Genomic DNA, 19,610 nt, shown 5'->3' with positions numbered 1-19,610 from the left:
GCAGCATGGCACTCACGCCGCCCCTCGCCGCCACGTGGCAGGCGCCGCTAGACACTCACCATCTCGTGTATCTGGCTGGCCGTGAGCTTGGCGGCGAGCTCAGGCGCGCAGTCCCGCGCGGCCGCCAGCAGCGCGTCGGGCGGCAGCGCGCTGCGCAGCGCCGGCTGCAGCATGGCACTCACGCCGCCCCTCGCCGCCACGTGGCAGGCGGTGCTAGACACTCACCATCTCGTGTATCTGGCTGGCCGTGAGCTTGGCGGCGAGCTCAGGCGCGCAGTCCCGCGCGGCCGCCAGCAGCGCGTCGGGCGGCAACGCGCTGCGCAGCGCCGGCTGCAGCATGGCACTCACGCCGCCCCTCGCCAGCCACGTCGCCCCGCACCCGGCGAACGGGTTGCCCACCGGCTCGAGAGACTGCTTCCTTTGCGTTACAAGGGCTGATCGTGAAAAATGTCGCCGTTTTCGTCTTTATACGTGGGTAAATAACATCAATTTTTCTCTAGAATCTAGCTAATAGAAGGAATAGAAGAAACCAAGACTCAGAAAAATAGTGACAACGTGATATCTTCAAAATGCATTCGTTTTACACAACAGGGATATAAGGTAAAAACAGTCAATGGCGCAATCGCTGTTCACGTAATCTATCATGCGCTATTCTCATTTTACTTCATATCTTACTCAAAATAATGGAAAATGGGGCAATCAGAAACACGTAAAACCAAACCAGAAAACGCAATGGGACAAGTAGGAATCTTTTGGATCTAGAAATAGAGTTATAGATACATGCAGGTTCTTCACACACAATCTACGAGATTCAGAGCTCTTCGATATTTACCTCGGCGTATGACTCGGCGAAGGTGGCAGCGACCGCGAGGAGGAGCAAGTCTTCGGCGCGGACAGCGAGTGCGCGGAGCCGGCGCGTCGCAGCCCCGCCACAAGCGCGCTCATGGCGCCGCCACCTGTGACGTAAGGGTGAACTCACTGGCACTGGCGAGAGCCACGCTTGATACTTTTAGCATAGGTGATTGGCGTCTTGTAAGCTTGTGTCAGCAACCTGCTAGTGTACCTACTCGTATGCCCAAAGAATACCTTGGGAAATACCAATAAATAAGATGACTTCACTTTGTTGAGTCATTAAATGTGTGTCATGTGGCCGTAATGCGGCTGCTGAATGCTTTCGCTCACGCTCAAGAAGTGAGAAAGCGTGAGTGGGCAACTGGGCTATGGCTATTTCGCTAGATTTTGACGCGAGCAAGCCGGTGCAGTTCAGCAAGGTAACTATATTCACCAGTACTAAAAGCATCTAGTGTGGCAGTCTTTCTTCCTGGTCAATGGGACATTGGGTTAAGAGATTCCAAGGAGGTATGGCATATTGGACGTTTGGTACTAGGGATTTGGTACTATCTTTACCAACGACGAATGTGTATTCCAGAATCTACACCACTTGAGGGTCTTCAAGTCACAAGAGAACGTAAGGTAGGCCTGTATACTACCGATACGACACCTAACGTAAGTGCGCCTATTAACGACCCCCCGAAATTTGTATTCTATTACCGCCCTATTTTTCTTTCTTTCATAAAAGACATAATAACAGGTTCCAGAAAACACGTTACCTAAAAAATATCTAGATATTTTTATTGACTATCAAAACGATTAAAGTTTGTGTTCGTAAATAACCAGTAAACGGAGTTATTTGACATTAAATGGGACGCGCCCGCAACGGACGCACTTTTCATACTGACGCGCTCCCAGCTACTTAAGGTGCACCTTGTTATTAATTAGCGATTTTATCACATTTAAAATGAGTATACCAACATGTTTTTGCATAACAATATTAATTCGTACTTTAGTTTCCTTAATAAACCCTCAATATAGCCCTCTCGCTGTATTTTTGTGGCTTGAATACAATTTTAAATAAGGGCGGTAATAGAAACACTTTTAATAATTTGGTTCCTAATAACGACCCATGGCGTTGAATAGAATTTTGATAACGTTTTTTATTTTAGTATTTATATCTTTAATTACGCATTTAACCTCCATTTTATTATCTTGATCGATTCATAAGAATATTTCACATAATTAAATCAATTAACGCCATACGTTAATTGTCATAGGTTTGGCATAAAACTGCAATGAACATTGTAGAATATCTCTAATAATGTATGGCAATAGATTTTATAAAAACCTGTTAAATTCTAATTAGTACCTATTTGATATAAAATAAAACATAATAAAAATGATACTTCACTGATCACGTCTTCATTAAAGTAGTTATTTTATCTGGTTACTGATTTTTTTTACGGTCGCTAATAGAATAAAGTAATATTCATACTGGATTCTTTTACCGCCTCATAACTATAACGCCACTTGCGAAGACTTATAAGCCTGTATTTTGTATATAACTAACATTTATGACATGACACCAAACCAATCATGCGTTATCACAACTACTATGTAACTTTTTAAGATCTTTTGAATAATAAAAAAATAATTTAAAATAATATACAGACAGTGTCCAATTGTTCATAGTTTAAATTAAAATACACAATTACACACAATTAAAATCAACCAAAAACTATTTAAGAATTATTATTATAGTCAAATTAAAAATAAAATATTAAATGAAAATTAAATTTATTAAAACTCAAATACAGTTTAAATAATGACCCCCACTACTCACTAGAACACCGGGTACCGCGTAATCAAGTATAATAGAGGAATTTATTATTCTACTATTTCTGCTTGATTATTTATTTATTTTCGAGAAGCGTGCCTTTTCTCTTTTAGTAATAAAATAACTTGAAAAAAAAAAAACAAATTTAACTAAAACTAAAAGCAAAACAAATTTAACTTGAAAAAATCAAGTGGTTCCCGAGCCTCTGAGCGGGAATCGAACCCGTGCCTCTTGGAATATACCCAATTGAAGAGCAATATTCTTAGCGGTCGGTAATAGAAACAGAAAAAACGTTAATAGAAACACACCTCGTCTATAGGTCGGTAATAGAAACAACTGCTTTTTCAGATTAAATTGCTATTTATTAATTATTGTGTGATTGTATACTCATTGTTACTACTTGAATTCAAAGATTACTTCATCATTGTTATAAATAAATTAAAGTGTCTTTTATATCACCACGTCTTATATTTAATTTTCTAACGTTTATCCGAAGGCAGCTTAAACTGGCGGTAATAGGCGCATTTACGTTATTATAAGTTAATGTATCGTACACTTTAAAATTGATTCAATTCTGTATTCAGGTTAGTTTGAATATTTATCATGCTTGAGTTTAAATCGAGATTTTGCGTCTTTTTAGAATCTGTTCAGCAATTTGATCATTCATCTCCCATCGCTTGAGACTGTTATCAAGAAAAAGTATTGTGAGACTCTACATCAATTACGTAGAATTCTTTACATTAATTGTAGCGTAAACAAACCCGTTGGCCAACACTCATATCTCGTCAAACTTTTCTGATGGATGATCCAGTGGTTTAATAATTATGCTAATTAACCTGCAATAAATGAATTTATAATTAGGTGGCTCACTGCAACGAGTATATTATTATTACAATTTTATTAAGACAAGTTGCACAGAAGTGAAATAATCAGAATAATCAGTCTGTGCGTTTGTAACAAAAATGTGCACATCCTTTAGTAATGTGTGTCAGATTTCAGTAAACTAGTTAGTTAGAGGCATGTTGCACCGTTTGTGAAATAAACCACTAATATAAAATCCTCGACGGTCTTAAATATACCAAACAGAGCGTTAAAGGACAAACTAGTTGCTAACAATGTAATGTAACATAGAAAAAGTATAATTAACACCTAAGTAGACAGTATTGTGGTGATGCGCATGTATTGTTAATAAATACTTCTGTATTATGTTGAAAAAAATTGAGTGTAAGTTAGTAGGTACGCATTGTCTTCACCAATTCAAAAGTAAGAAGAACACCCTCACACGTACACATAAACCACTCCATGCGTTTCATAGGACTCTACATTTTACAGACGTGGTACGATTCTAGTGCAAAAGAGAACATCTCGAAATAGAGAAAAATGTGACGGCTTTTTTTTCAGCAACGCTTGAGGATGCTCTGTAGGTATAATTTTTACCTGAGAAAAAAATCCAAAGTCGTCAATTTTCTCTATTACAAGATGATTTCTTTTACACGAATATCGCCCTTCAGTTTCACAAACAAAAGAGGAACACACAGTTGGCGAAACAATTACACACTTTCGAGTCTCGACTCTACAATATCTAACATTTTCTACATTCTCGGGAAGCATCGTAAGGTCAACGCGTAGCCTACTTGGTATCAGGAAAAGTGAACTAAGACAAAGAAAATAACATCGCGACCTTCAAAATAACTCAGTAAAAGTAATAAGCCACTACCGGAAAGTAATGAGTCTGCCTACATAATATTAAGTAGGTACATGGACCAATAATTTTCCTATAATTTACAAAGCCCAATTAGGTACTTCAATAGTGATGTAACATGGGTATAAGTACTTGCATCCGCTTTTTATGCGGTAGTGTAAAATATCCGCACATGCATGTTTTACACACGCAACTGTAACTTTAAAGTAAACTGATGTAAAAGTTAATAGTTAGAATTTTTTGTTAAAACATTACATATTTGGCACCATATAACAGTCTCTATCATCCAAAATCATTTCAATGCAGGCATCTGGGTCTGTTATCACAAAGTTTATATCACATAGAAAAAGCAAGGTACTATCTAGCACGGTATGAAAGGGAGCACAGATTCACAGAAACATTAACAAAGGACCATGATCTCTAACGGGGGATTCCCAGGAAATGGACAGATCCAGACAAATATAATAGTAGAAACCTGAGTCTGAGCGAGTCGATTGCTCCGTGTACCGTTAGCTACACGGTAAGCACTGCGCGTGTCAGCATTCGTATAATTCGTCTGTGTGTATGAAAACAAAAGAAACAATATTAAAAATAGGAATCTTTTGGGGATCTTCAATAACAAAAACAATATGCCAAACATTTTTGTCAGTTGAAAACTGCTGAAAATATAACCAATTGCTACTATTGACGGGTTCTCTATCTAATGTAAAAATTTTGCCTTTTTTTGGTCACAAAATAGTAACAAAAATATACAAAGAACTTTACAAATTCTAATTCATCATTGTAAAGAAATGTTAACTTACCCTCCTCGTGTACGTCAAGGGAATCTTTTCGTTCTGGTTCATCATCTGAGTCGGGATCTGCAATGGAATCAGCTTCTGTCATGATCAGCTCGGGAGGAGGGCAGTTGAGGCTCGTCGATTTGTCTGTGGACAAATACAATACACCTGTTTTTTTAAATAGTGGCTAAAGGTAGTCAGTTTGTGCATTGTAACGACGAAGAAACGCATCGATATAGTGCTGGTATGCAACTAGAAAATAGTAACATTTGAACTATGTTATTACAATAGTTCTTTACTTTGTTTTTTAAATGAGGATTCATGACTAGGGATACTACGAAATCACGGTAGAGATGGAACACTTTTATTTTTAAACGTCTCCATACTAAAAATGTTTATCGGTCGTGATAGTTTTAAAATAATAAAATAACTGCGCATTTCTTACATTACCTACATCGTTTAAGTTGAGACCTACTTTCAATTTTCTCGCAATTTTTTTTCACTCGCATTGAGTAAAAATGTGGACTTGAATTATGCGATTTCCTGAAAGATATCGTGATCTATTTTCAAGTAATACATTCCGATTGTTGTGCAATTGTAATTACGCTAATTGGCAACATTTTAACGCATTGTTTGTGCCAATGATCGTAACAGCGGAAAAAACAGGTAGAGTCTACGCATTTATGAAGTTACACGGAAAACAATCATTCCTAGTGACAAAATGTTTTGAAAACACAACTTAAGTAAGTTCTCAATTGTAATAATTATCTTTTGCGGTAGGTATTCAGCATTAGCATAACTCATTTTATTATTTGTTTTTAATTGTAATACGGAAATGAGAAATAATGAATCGCAAAACTGTGATTATTCTTTTTACTGTACAAATAATTGTATTAGGAAATAATATCTGAAAGTTTTGTGAAGGATAAGAATATATTTCAAGATTTTTTTATATTACTTTGTTTTGTAATTTGGCTGTAGTAACGGAACGTGTGAAATTGTCTGTTAAAAATGTAGAGTGTTATTAAACAAAAGTTGTATTGTTTGTAAGAGGCTTCCGGCGACTGGGACCGCAATTAACTGGGACCGCGGTCCCAGTCGCCGGATCCGTAAAAAATAAATATTTTTCTTCCGGCAACTGGGACCACTCATAGATAACTTAGAAAAATATATTATTCAGGCCAAAATCGGTACAGTCATACGAAAAAAAATTCTAAATTATTTATTTTGATTATCATTGACTCGTTCTAGACATGATTTTATACTATGCGCTTAGCAATAAGTAGATTAAGCTAGGCCATTTTTACATATTACATACATTAATACAAATACTAATATTGGACTGAATACTTTAAAACATTTTCTACCAGTAAATTATTATTTACTGAATTTCATGTATGTAGTACAACATATTTTAATGCTTATTATTTTTCCCCTTAGAATCTACTATAAATCTACTATAAGTACTATAAATCAAACGACTGATTTTTTTATTAAATCAGTATAACCAAGCTATGGCGTATAAAGCTTCATCGATTTAAAGGTCAAGTAGCCCTTTTTAAACAAACATTTTATATTAATAAATGATGTTTTTAAATTAAAAAGGATTTTTCTTCAATTATTTCACCTAAAAAATTTTTAGTGTGACTGTACATTTTTTTATTTCGGTCATCATTTACGAGTGGTCCCAGTTGCCGGAAGAATATTATTTAATTTTTAAGGATCCGGCGACTGGGACCGCGGTCCCAGTTAATTGCGGTCCCAGTCGCCGGAAGCCTCGTTTGTAGTTTGTAATAGGTACACAATTTTTCAAAGCATTCCTATGTTAACTTTACTCTCCACTGCTATCACCACGACCCTCTCCATTTTACTAGAGAAAAATAGAGGTTTGGTTTAAACTCCCCTTGGGCAGATGGGTTGGAGAGTCATGTGACTCTCCAACCCATCTGGTAAGGTAAGTCTTAGCTAAGCCTAATCATTGTTGTTCTTTCGTTACCAGCGAGAAGCGGGTTGGTGGCTTTGCAACACGACCAACTAGCGCACCTCACCTTCCGCGTCGCATTCGCAACGTTCACGCAACAGCCTCTAAATAAAATTCCACATTGCCGGATTGCTAGCGCGCCACGCGTGTGTAACACGTTGTTACTTTATTTTATTGTACAGAGAACATTACACTAATCATATGCGATCTACTTCGCGTTGCCTAACATAATTCAATTTGCGTTCTGTTAGTAGGTATTGACGTGGACATGTTATGACTGTAATTTTTCATGTCATAATAACATATCGCATAGCATGTATGAGGGTAATAATGAATTAATGGCGATGTTATCTTTGAAGTGATAGTTCCGCGAGAGGCAATTTGGAGGTAGGTATACATATTTTAAATAGCGGAAGTTTTGGATTCCCGTAAAACGTCGGTATATGAACATTAATTTATAACAAATTGTATTTAATTACCATTTTTAACCATCCGATGTTACAATGAATTATTTGATTCGTAATTTTGTTACCTACCTTAGCGAGTGCCTGCCAGCCTATTTTTTTTTCAACGTTTGAATTGTAATTTAAAGCGTGTGTTTTAGTCTTTTGTTTTGTATTTTAATATTTGCAAAACATTCCGAAATCCAAAATAAATGATATCCTCAGTTAGACGTCCGCGTTGATGGCCGAAGGTCGCCGACCGCTGGTCGTTAGCTCAACACCAAGCAAAACATTTGGCCCGATTTCAAAGAGATCACGAACGCGCTTATACGTAAATTTTATTCCTTTTGAAGCATACAAAAAGAAAACAGAAACGTTAAAGAACAGTAAAAATATATTTGGAAATGAGTAAAGTGTTGATGAATTCATTTACTTTACTTTGTTTTGCCAGCATCAGGTTAAAGAAATGCTGAACTGTTCTTGGAATTTTTTCGGGTTTTATTTGGACTGAGGTGGCAAAGATTCGAGCGCTTCAGTTATGTTTTAAAGAGTAACTAATATGGAATAACAAAAATATGGAATAATTAAAATTTATGAATGAGTAGAATGAAATAACGCGATTGTACAAAATACCAAACTAAATAATGTTTTTTTTTTCAGGGATTCCACCTTTTCATGGGCGATTTATTTTTTGGGAAACAATATTTTTTTCGCATCTAAGGAGAAATTTGTCAAATCTGTTACATCTGTGGTGTGAATTCTAAGTCAACAATTTCAAATACCGACACCGGACTGGATGAAATCACCAACTCAGAAAATGTGACTCGCAGTCGTCAGTAATATTTTGAGTAATAGGCTATGAGTCTGCTATCCCAATAATCCCCGCTGAAGTCACATGCGAAAACCATGTTTCGGGAAACGCAGTTCTTAATGATCGCGTTGATTATTCACCAAAACTTGGCAATGATGTGTGTAGGAAATGTGAACAAAGAAAGGTGACGTCAAAGGACGGCAAAAATATTTGCTCTTGACAATGGACTAGATCTAGATGACGACTCAATGTCAGATCCTGACATCTGGTTCCGACTTTCTGAAGGTGCAAGTGCAATTTATTTATCTAGTTTATCACAGTATAGCACAGTGCATTGTCCGAGCCGGAAACAAAGATTTCATTGCGCAATATGATGGGATCTATTTTGAAAACGACAATATAACTAAAAAAATTCTAAACAGACCTTTCTCTTAAAAATTAGGAAAAGCAAACGGGACATTTTGTGAACTTGTGAGTCACTGATGAACATAAAGGGGTGTTGTGTATTATGGTAGCAATATTGAGTCTTATTCAAATATAATGTACCAACATAGACCAAATGAATATGCAAGAAGTTGCTTTGAATCTAAATGATGTCATAAACACCTTGAAATAGAATTCACGTTGCGTCAAAATTGCAACCATCCCTCCGTTAAGCCAAGCGTTGAATCGCTCCAGTTGAAAGTTAAAGTACCTACACCTACCTATTCTTATCCTGCCGTGAGTAATAATCGTCATCATTTCAGTTTATTTCGGCACTATATTTTCTAGTAAAATGAGAACGGCATGTGATGACCATCGTCTAGTTTTTTTTATCTTAATCTTATTTGCTGTTATCTACATCATCATCATCATCATCATCAATGGGGGACCAAAGAACGTCAATGAAATGATTTCTCGCTTTTTTCATTCAGCCACTTTCAGCTATCTTCTACTGCCTTTATTAATATTAATTTTCCTTCTTACACAACTGGGTCATGTAGCTCCCTTTTCTCATGAAATACCTACGCCACCACAAACATGCAACGAACTTTCATACAAGGTGTTACTTACCTCGATCCTGCTTGGGTATACAGGGTGACGACTCTTGGCATTTGGCGACGCACTTTTTGTGGCAGCACAGTCCGCAGTTTCTGCATTGCATCGCGTCTTTCAGCCATATCTGTGATACAATCATATTTATTTTGTGCGGGGATCGAACCCGTGACCTCTGGCAAAGTAGTCTGGCACTAGACTAGGAGGCTGTCTAGCAGGTGGATCTATTTCTTCTATTGTTGTTGGATGGTTAGTTGGCAGCTAAGGTCACAAAGAACCTTTATGTATTTAGGTACAGATCACAGTTTGGCTTCTAAATGAGATTACCCTTAGCCCTAGGCGCAGACCACCGATTTTTTGTCAGCCGAAAGTTTAGTCGGGCAGTTAATCAGTATGAGCATGTATGGAAGTGCCCAACTATCAGCCGACTAAAAATCGGTGGTCTGCGTCTAGGCTTACGCTGATTTTGGTGCACACTGTCACGATTATTCTGAATTAGGGCCCTTTTTGGCAAGCTCTCGTCTTTTACTTATACAAAAATTAATAACCGATTTTACGAGTACTTACTTATACAAAAAATTACCTATTTCTATTCTATTCTATTCCACATATTTGAATCTGACCTTCTTATTGCAGAAGTCGCACTGCGTTGACCTGTGGAAGTGCGTCCTCACAAAGTCATGGGCCGCGCGGGTCGGTTGAGGGGGCGCCGGGGGGGCGTCGCGGGGGGCGCGCGTGCGGGCCCCGCCCCCGCCCCGCAGCTCCCCCTCCCACTCCCACCATACTAGCGCGTCGCCGAAGCACAGGCACGGCTCGAAGCCGGCGTGGGAGGACAGCTTGTGGCTTTTGCTGTGAGGAGAGAGAAATTGACAGGCTTTTTCTTATCTCTTCAATCTGCAAGGATATATATTGGCGGTTCGGAGTGAATACCACATTGCGATTCTTTGGGTGTAAGTCTAAATCTGATATCTAAGTAGACACTTGCAAGGTGCATCAGTGGAACAAATGAAAACTCCAGCAGGCATTCATTGAAATCCATCCTGAAACTGCAATAGGACACAAGCTGTATGGGATTTATTTATTACAGGCGGACCCCTGTCCCCCGTAGTTCCCCCTCCCACTCCCACCATACTAGCGCGTCGTCGAAGCACAGGCACGGCTCGAAGCCAGCGTGGGAGGAGAGTTTGTGGCTTTTGCTGTGAGGAAAAAGAATCTGACATAGGTAGATACCACAGTATATGATTTATCTACTGTGTAGATACTCTGTCAATCCCCAATCTATAATGAACATTCGGAAAATACCTAAGTGCTATTTGTTCTATTGAACAGTAAATTCTTATGGGGTTTATTTATTTAGGCGGAGCCGCGTCTTTCCATTCTATACATAGCCAGAACACAAGGGAGCCTACCCCCTGCTCGCCCTCCCACTCCCACCATACTAGCGCGTCGCCGAAGCACAGGCACGGCTCGAAGCCGGCGTGGGAGGACAGCTTGTGGCTTTTGCTGTAGGTATGAAAGATCCTTGGATGAACTGTCTTATCAATTTAAAAAGATCTATAATGGCGCATTTTCATTAGTCGATAACTCGTTCGGTATACAGCATGCGGGGACTCCCCGCATGCGAGATAACGACCAATGAAAGTTGCAAGTCGATACGCGTTCGGTACAACGCCTGCGGGGATTCCCCGTATGCATTATACCGACCGTGCTGTCGACCAATGAAATTCATCATTCAGATTTTTTGACGCGCCATGCCTTTTTCTATTTTTTAATAAACTTCGCACCCAGATTCCGGCCCTGTGGCACGCGTTCCAGAAATCTTTCGCACTCCGCATGCAGACCCTATCGACGAATGAAAACGGTTCCCCGAATGCGGGCCCTGTGGCATGCGTTCCAGAAATCTCCCGCACGCCGCATGCGGACCCTAACGATTAGTGAAATTGCGCCATAAGGAGATTGAGTGCGAATTTGAAGTTTATTGTAGATTAAATTGTTTTTGGAGCATCCAGTATTGACTCTAAGTGGATCTAAATTCCAGGAGTTTGTTAAAATATTTCAGAAATTGTGATAGGACACAAGTGGATCTCAACGGAGTTGAAATGTTACAACTGGAGTAACCTATTGATCTAGACACAGCCAGATGTGTGATCACTGGTAAATACGATAATTAATTTGTCAAAACTCAATGACTTGATAAATTAGGTAGTTGCTTACCTGAATTTGATATCGACATCAGGAGGCAGAAACTGGTATCTCTTCATATGATGGGGCACTGTCGAGTCTTGACACTCCGCCAGCAAAGCAGCAAGTGGAATATTTAAATAGCCTAACAAAATTTCGTCTTTCTCCCCCGTTACCGTGGCCCACACATTTATATTCAAATATTTGTGATTCTCATTTAGTTTGAACTCCGTTTCCTCATCGAAAGGTATGATAGGTTTCAACGGTATACTCTTGGTCCAAAACATTTGACAAATCTCTACGTGCTCACACTGCCTTGGTCCACCTGTTTCAAATATTTGTTCCTCGTCGTCCAACACGTCTCCTTTCTCTGTGACCTTGCATTCCGATGAGTCTGTCCTAATGATGGGTATTTCAGGGTGTTTGACAGTTTTGTTGACAGCTGTCACTTGTCTGAGGGGGGTACTGGCGCCTGAAGCGGGAGGGGTGCTTCCCGCAGAGCTGTCGGAAGACTTATTTTCTACGGAGCATCGGCGTTTGCGTAGACCGAAGTTTCCAGGGGTTTGTTCGGTGGACTTTGGCGGTTTTGCTGGGTCAGTTTTGGGTTTTGCTTGTGGTTCAGTCTCAATTGGCGGTTCCGGTGATTTGGCTGGGGATTGGTCAGGGTCCTGGAGAATGAAAAAATGCATTTCATCAAATTATTTGAAATTGATTTATTTCTACTTCAAATTAATTATCGACCCAAAGTTTTTGGGACATTTGCGTAGCGCGAAAGAATAGTAAACAGCCACGTAAACATCTTTTATGAATACGTTCAGCAGCAGTGAATATTAACATAATCATCAAGATATATGAAAATGTTTTTCCATCGTTAAATTACATACCTGTAAATTACTCCTAGAAGCGGCCGCCCTCATGCCCTGAAGTCTGACCCCCTCCATGACTTCTGACACGCGTCGGAAGGTGAAGTTGGGTCGGACGCGTCTCGGCTCCGGCGCGGTGTCGTCTCGGCAAGCATTACCGTTGGTCCCGCCGCGTCGTACGCGCACCGTAACTGCGCGCCGTTCGACGCAGCGGAGGAGCTTGCCTACCTGAAGAACAGAAGAATATGGATTTATTCGGAGGATTGAAACAATGAAAACGATTGGTAACTGAAATCGGACCGAACATAGAACCTTGTAGAGTCCCACAGGAAAAAAGGGTGAGTATCAGCTAGCCACACACACTCTTTGGTTCGGTTTAATCGCGTCCTCCTTAGATCAGCGCGGAAGCCGGAAACAAGGGCACCACGGTATCTAGTAGTATCACGCCCACTTGGCAACTTACAATAGAGGGCCCAACATAGAACCTTGTAGAGCCCCACAGTAAAAAAGGCTGAATTATCTGCTAGCCATACCTGTTACAATTGCGGAACCAACACACACCCTTGCAGAGCTCTACAGTAAAAAAAGTCTTTATCTCAGTACACTTTCGAGCTATCATAAATACCTGTGCGACATTGTTGATGGGTTTGTTGTCTATAGCCAGGACTACGTCATCCCTCCTCAGATCAGCGCGGTAGGCCGGAGACATGGGCACCACGATATCCACTAGCATTCGACCACTCCTCGGCAACTCACAATCGAGGACCCAACATAAAACCTTGCAGAGCCCCAAAGTAAGAAGGCTTTATATTTTTTAATGTGGAGCCCGGCAAGGGTCTATGTTGGGACCGCGATTGTATCTTATATTATACCTGTGCAACATTGTTGATGGGTTTGTTGTCTATAGCCAGGACTACGTCATCCCTCCTCAGATCAGCGCGGTAGGCCGGCGACATGGGTACCACGGTATCTACTAGCACCACACCCACTCCTTGGCAGCACACCAAGCCAAGGGGCCCTGCGACCGCTGGCAGTACTATGTCTAGTACTAACACACCCCGCCGTAGTGATACCTAGAAATATTCACAGATGGAATTTAAAACTAAATACGTCCGACTCATATGTACACAATTATGATTTTTTATTTGATAAAATGCGATAATATCTGATAATTTTGACAGGTTAACTGATATTTTTTTATAATCTCTCAATCTCTCTATCTTTATAGCTCAGTGAAAGAGCAGCGACCCATCAAGAGAATGGGGATTCTGTGGAGTTGGAGACTGAGAATCCAAGTTTTTTGTAAATTAAAGTTGATCTATTTCTATTTTCTGTGGATTACGATCGTGTGCAATGCTACCAACTGTGAATTTAATTTCAATAGTCACTTCAAATTTGGATGTTAAATCCCTTACTTACCCATCCATGAGAGTCGACAGCTAAGGCCGCCCGCACAGTGCCGACTTGCCCCGGCCATTGTAACCGCGTGACTTCAACTAGACGTACTGTCAGCCGGCCGTTTGGAGTCGGCCCGTCTTCACCTTCCGTGCTGCCTGGTTCGGATTTGGGGAAGAAGGGTTTGTAGCTGGAAACAAATAATTCACATGATCCATAAAGCAAATTAGTTGGAGAATGGAGGAAATGTTCTGCATACCCGAAGGCTTTTAGTCTTGATTTTAATGAAGTCCTATTGGTTTTGAACACATTATAATGGAGTGAAGATAATAAGCTAGAAAATCGGTGTGCCAAGAGGGATGAGATGCCAGTAGATCGTGCGGAGAGCTGTATCCGCCTCTACAATCGACGGCGACGCCTCAATATGACCACGCTATGCCAATAGCGACACGACACAGCTCAGTATTGTGCCTTGCGAGAGTCCTATATTCAAGTAGTGGATGGACGATAAAATAAGCAATTCCACCAACCGTATCTTGTAGTTAGGCAGCGTGTGCCTCTGCGCCACGGCTCTCCTTATATGAGCTGCCACTAACGAAGCTAGCCGTGGCTTGAGTTGGCGCCCCTGAAAGCGGCCTCGTACTCGTAGCTCTAGCTTGGGCGGCGACTCGAAGGCGAGCGCCCAATGTGTGTACGGCGTTCGGCGGAACATAACGCGCACTGTACCGCTGATGCTTTCCACTGTAACAAAAATGCCGAAACATAGAAACTATTTTATTTGTCTTCTATATCGAAATAAAAAAAATGCATGGTTTGTGCTTGACCTGATAGAAAATTGACCAGGGATACGAAAATTTTTAAGTGCTATTGATCTTTCACAAATAATTTGTTAGCTATACAATGTATTTTTCAGGCCCCCATGCAGTGGATTGCTGATGGGGCAGTAAGGTTCTGAAGTGGAGGCCGCGTACCGGAAAACGCAGCGTGGGACGTCCATCCACAAGATGAACCGACGACATCATAAAGGTAGCAGGAAGGCGCTGGACGCAGGCCGCTACCAACCGGGCAGCATGGAAAGCATTGGGGGAGGCCTATGTTCAGCAGTAGACGTCCTATGGCTGAGATGATGATGATGTTGATGATTCAGTGGATTGATGATCTTGTGAAAGTCGCGGGAAGCACCTGGATGCGGGCGAAGGACCGATCTTTGTGGAAATCTTTGGAAAGGCATTAGCCAAGCAGTGCACGTCATTTGATTGAAACGAAGGAACGTATTTTACCTGTAATAGATATGTTTGCGATTTTCCCCAGCAGCATAACAGCGTCCACATCGATCCTGAAGTTGCCGTCATAGGCCAGGTCAAACCGAAGGTCAAGGGACCGCAGCCGCGCTCCATCGTCTTCCAACTCCCCGCTTAGAAGACGCATGTTCGTGATGATGGGAAACTCTGAACCCACTTCCAAGGAGCGGAGCTGGAAAAATAAATTATAATCCTATTTCATCAAAGTTAACAATTACTTATTAGTAATTTCGATGCGGGGTCAATGTTAGTTATACCCCGGGACTATTTATCCTTAACTGGTTGGATTTCATTGGCCGTTACATCTTTACGACCACAGGGGAACGTATTATGGGGATAGTCCCGATAGGTTTTTGCTAAAAGCGAGAAGAAATGCATTTTTGAGCTAATGCTAGTAATATTACAACAGAAGTTAGAAACACTTACAGTTAGGGACTCAAAGATCTTCCCCGAGGAAGTCTTGGCGAGAAGCTCCGCCAGTTCCGTGGCCATGCGCCGGCGCAGCCAGCGGGTGTCGGCTGTGCTTTGCTGGAAGATGAACTGCAGCATCGCGTTCAGAGCGCCCTCTGGGGTACAACCAGCTCCTCGGCTCAACTCGTTCAGAATTTCCTGCAAATGATTTTGAGATATTAAGGTTCTTTGTATCATTTTATCTGGTTTCCACCAATTAAGCGGAGAGGGGGGGAATATCCAATCGGATTTCGTTTTTTCCGTCCTCTGCGCTTAGCTTCGGTTCGGAAATCTAGAATTGGTTATTCAAATACATCTCATCTTCTCTCTTCTTTGGTGGATACCGGGCTTCAAGAATAAAAAATAACTTCTTTGAAACGTGTATCCATTTTCCTAGTTACAGTCTTTCGTGTCCAATATGGAGGACGTTGATTTAATTTATCATTGTTTTCTGTCATAATAATATGCTTTTACACAGATTGCTCATTGAGTTACTTATCGACATGAGCACCTATAACTATTATGTAATGAAAGAAAATTCATAACAACGTAACATACAATGAATTTATGACCACACAACATGAAGTTAGGCAAGTAATAAATATTTCATGAAGGTATTTTTAAATGATAACTAGGTAGGTCAAAGTGCTAAACTCCTTGGAGTTAATGATTCGGATCAGCTATTAAAGTTTGTTATGTGCGAAATTAATTTGTAAATGCGGTATTACGTTGTTAGTAAAATATTTCAATGTTTCCAAGATTACGTAATTAAGTAATTAAGCCGATTGTGTATTCCAAGGCTGCATGAAATTGGGGCTTAAGACTCTATTTCCACTTCGCAACCACTAATTTGGCACTGTCTTCGCTCCAGCAATGGAAAGTAATTATAACAAGATAGATGCTTAATTAATATGTTATTGTACTTATTGTTACTGAGGAAATACGAAGTATTTGAAATATAATAAAGAGAGCGTCTAGTAAAAGATTTTCAGTGGTAAAATTGGAGAGTCTAAAGCGTATGACTCAATATCAGTCTCTAAGTATTTGGTAAATTAGCTCTGTTCGAGGGACCGTGATCAGCAGCTGTGTTAGCTGTCATTACCCAACTCACAAAAAGGCGCTTAGCCTGTACAAAAGCGAAGCCTTACTAGAGAATATTGGAGATTTGACGGAGTGTCCGGGTGTGGTCTAACTTCACACATTGGCAGTGAAGTCGTTTTGTATTTGATTACATACAATTTGGGGCAGGCGTCATTAAAGGGCTTTATTTGGGGCAGCCCCGTCCGCGACGATTGATAATGACTAATGAGCCATGCAGGGCTGTCAACCCTCTGTCGGATGTGGTCATCTAATCCATATCACAGACGGGGTCTTTTATTGCCCTTTATTGACGAATCGAATGGTTAAAAGTTGGTTGTCTCCTCGGAGTTTCTCGAAATCTATACTTATAATAAATCTGTAGAGAGGTCAATTCTGTACATGAAATATATTTTCAAAATAACTATCAGGGGGTGATTAGTGATCGATACTGATGCCAAATGCACCCCTCTTTCATGGTTTCTGCAGAATACCAGTGGCCGTAACGTGCTCTTCAGTACGTTATGACCTCATACTGAGCAGAGACCAATTTGGTACAATGTATTTTGCTTTTTAAGTTGATTGTACTTATTATTTAATTTTTTGGTACCAAATAAATGTTTTTTCTTTCTTTCTTTCTTTCTTTCTAAAAATGCAATCAGTAAAATTTTTGTCTGTCTGTCTGTCCGTCTGTATGTTCCTTATAGAAACAAAAACTACTCGACGGATTTTAACGAAACTTGGTACAATTATTCTTCATACTCCTGGGCAGGTTATAGTATGCTTACGAATTACCACGGGAACAGGAATTAGCGGGAAAATCCTTTTGTATGAAAAATCTAAACCACGAGTTAGACGCTTAAAATTTGGTATGTAGGTACCTTACTAAACTTAAAGCTTAGTTACAACAAGGAATTCCCGAAATTCCCACGGGAACGGGAATTCGCGGGAAAATCCTTTTGTATGAAAAATCTAAACCGCGTAAGATAGATGAAGGGGGTAAAACGGGATCCACGCGTACGAAGTCGCGGGCGGCCGCTAGTTAAAAATATAATACAACTGTATTTCTGCAGTTTATTTATTCTATCACACACGAACAGACACCTAAATAACAACACATTACTCCACATACAGGTATTAACACAACTGAGTATAATAAACCAAGAAAATCTGGGATATCAGTCCACTGCTACACGTAAGGCGTCCCCAAGGAGCGCTACTGGAGCTTACTATCTCTCCTTTTTTCATCGAAGGATCGTCTCATATTGCTTAGTTGACATTTAATCCTGGACACAAAAGGTGGGAATTATCAGGGAGTAAATGAAAAAAGTACAGCCCTATTCCCAATTAATGTTTACGTAGGCCGATGAAAGAAAAGTAGGGATCGTTCGATAAACACGGCTCGGTCGAATGCCTACAACGTTGTTTGTCGTAATCATTGGGTTGCGAACGGGCAATCTATCTTCAATCACCCGAATAATGATCGATCTAATTTACGTCCCGGTGATGAATAGGGTTTGGTCAGGGTAGGTATGTATAGATTGTTGTAGGCTGGACAGGGTAGTTATTATAAGTAGGTATAGTTTCTTGTTTGACGCACGAAAAACTCTATCGGTATTCATGGAATTATTGTAGTGGCAGTTGATATTGATTTTACAGCAGAAGTAACTAATTCATAAAATACAGAGTGATCCAATATCGAGCCTACTATAATCATAGTAGGAAATTGTCTAGGTATAGGTAGCGCTAATGCGCTGAAGTTCCCCGTTGGCGTTGGGGATAAAAAAAAGTATGGGACTGGCACAGGAGGGGTGAAATAATAAATAAATAAATAAACAAATCTTTGGACAATTTCACCCAGCGCCAGCTAGCCCCAAAGTAAGCAACTTAATGCTTGTGTTATGGGTGCTAGCTTAACGGATATACTACTTATATACTTTTTTTTTTAAATACATAAATATTATACATAGTCACACCCAGACCCGTCACAGAAATTAAAATTCATTAAACAATAAATTATCATATTATGACGTGTCAGAGCATACAAATCTAAACAAGATCTGAAGTCTCGTTGACGTATCACAAAAGCACTCTCCCGTGCCGCTGCCATACCTCATGCACTGACTCAGTAAAACGTTAAGGTAGCCTTTCGAACTAAGCGTCACAGACGCAGCGTTTTTAGCTTTGGTCTTGTGCCACCAACGCCACGTCACTCACTCGCTTCGAAAGGCTACCTTTAAGATCAAAGTTGACCTTTAGACATAATATAATTACAATTCGCTTACAAAATATGGCTATAAGTTGTAAGTTCGTTCGTTGTTGTAAGTACTCGTAGTCATTTAGTAGTAATTCGTAGTCGACTACGAAAATTTATGTAGCGCGTTAAAGTAGTTATTCCTGCGGCAAATATGAATAAGAATCGTACTTATCACTAGCACATTGAGCTGTATAAAGGCTCTATATTAAGATATATCGGCAATAATACTAAAAGGGTTGACGCTCTACGACGTATCGCCATTCGGCATTGAAATACCCTCTGCCCGCGCTACGATAGCGATAACTTGGGGAATACTGCGTAGTATTATGTAAGTAATAAAATGATTTAGCAAAATCGTATTAAAGAAGAAGGAAATAAGATATTTTATTCAGTGAAACACATAATTACAAAAATAAAGGACATTTCAATCGGCTAAACATCTCAATACTCAATACGTCAATCTAACTGTATCATGGTAGCCAAGCCAAGAAGTGAAAGTCAACAAGTGGTCACAAACAAGGGGTTCACAACAAGTGCTGAACTTCAGTTGTGAAAATTGTTGCCGAAAATCTTACCATTTGATGTGGGCAACGAAAAATATTTTCGGGAACTCTATTTACGACTTACAGCGGGTTTGAATTGTAAAGTAGATTTTTTTTTAGAT

At 40.1% G+C, this 19,610-nt stretch overlaps 1 protein-coding gene across 1 annotated transcript; it reads right to left on the bottom strand.

Moving 5' to 3' along the window:
• Window positions 1-265: 265 nt before the first annotated feature.
• LOC135078277 (PDZ domain-containing protein 8) lies at window positions 266-15,810 on the bottom strand. The gene is made up of 15 exons (XM_063972878.1): window positions 15,589-15,810; window positions 15,142-15,334; window positions 14,392-14,602; window positions 13,886-14,051; window positions 13,339-13,539; window positions 13,092-13,217; window positions 12,488-12,694; window positions 11,637-12,271; window positions 10,832-10,925; window positions 10,550-10,635; window positions 10,046-10,271; window positions 9,441-9,549; window positions 5,177-5,299; window positions 833-956; window positions 266-434 (listed from the first exon to the last, which is right to left on the bottom strand). Exons 1-15 carry the CDS (start codon window positions 15,808-15,810, stop codon window positions 266-268), a joined length of 2,892 nt encoding a protein of 963 aa, XP_063828948.1.
• Between the last annotated feature and the right edge of the window lie 3,800 nt (window positions 15,811-19,610).

This window comes from Ostrinia nubilalis, chromosome 2 (genome assembly GCF_963855985.1).
Source record: "Ostrinia nubilalis chromosome 2, ilOstNubi1.1, whole genome shotgun sequence".
NCBI classification, from domain to species: Eukaryota; Metazoa; Arthropoda; class Insecta; order Lepidoptera; family Crambidae; genus Ostrinia; species Ostrinia nubilalis.
This window is presented reverse-complemented; position numbering and strand designations above follow the sequence as displayed.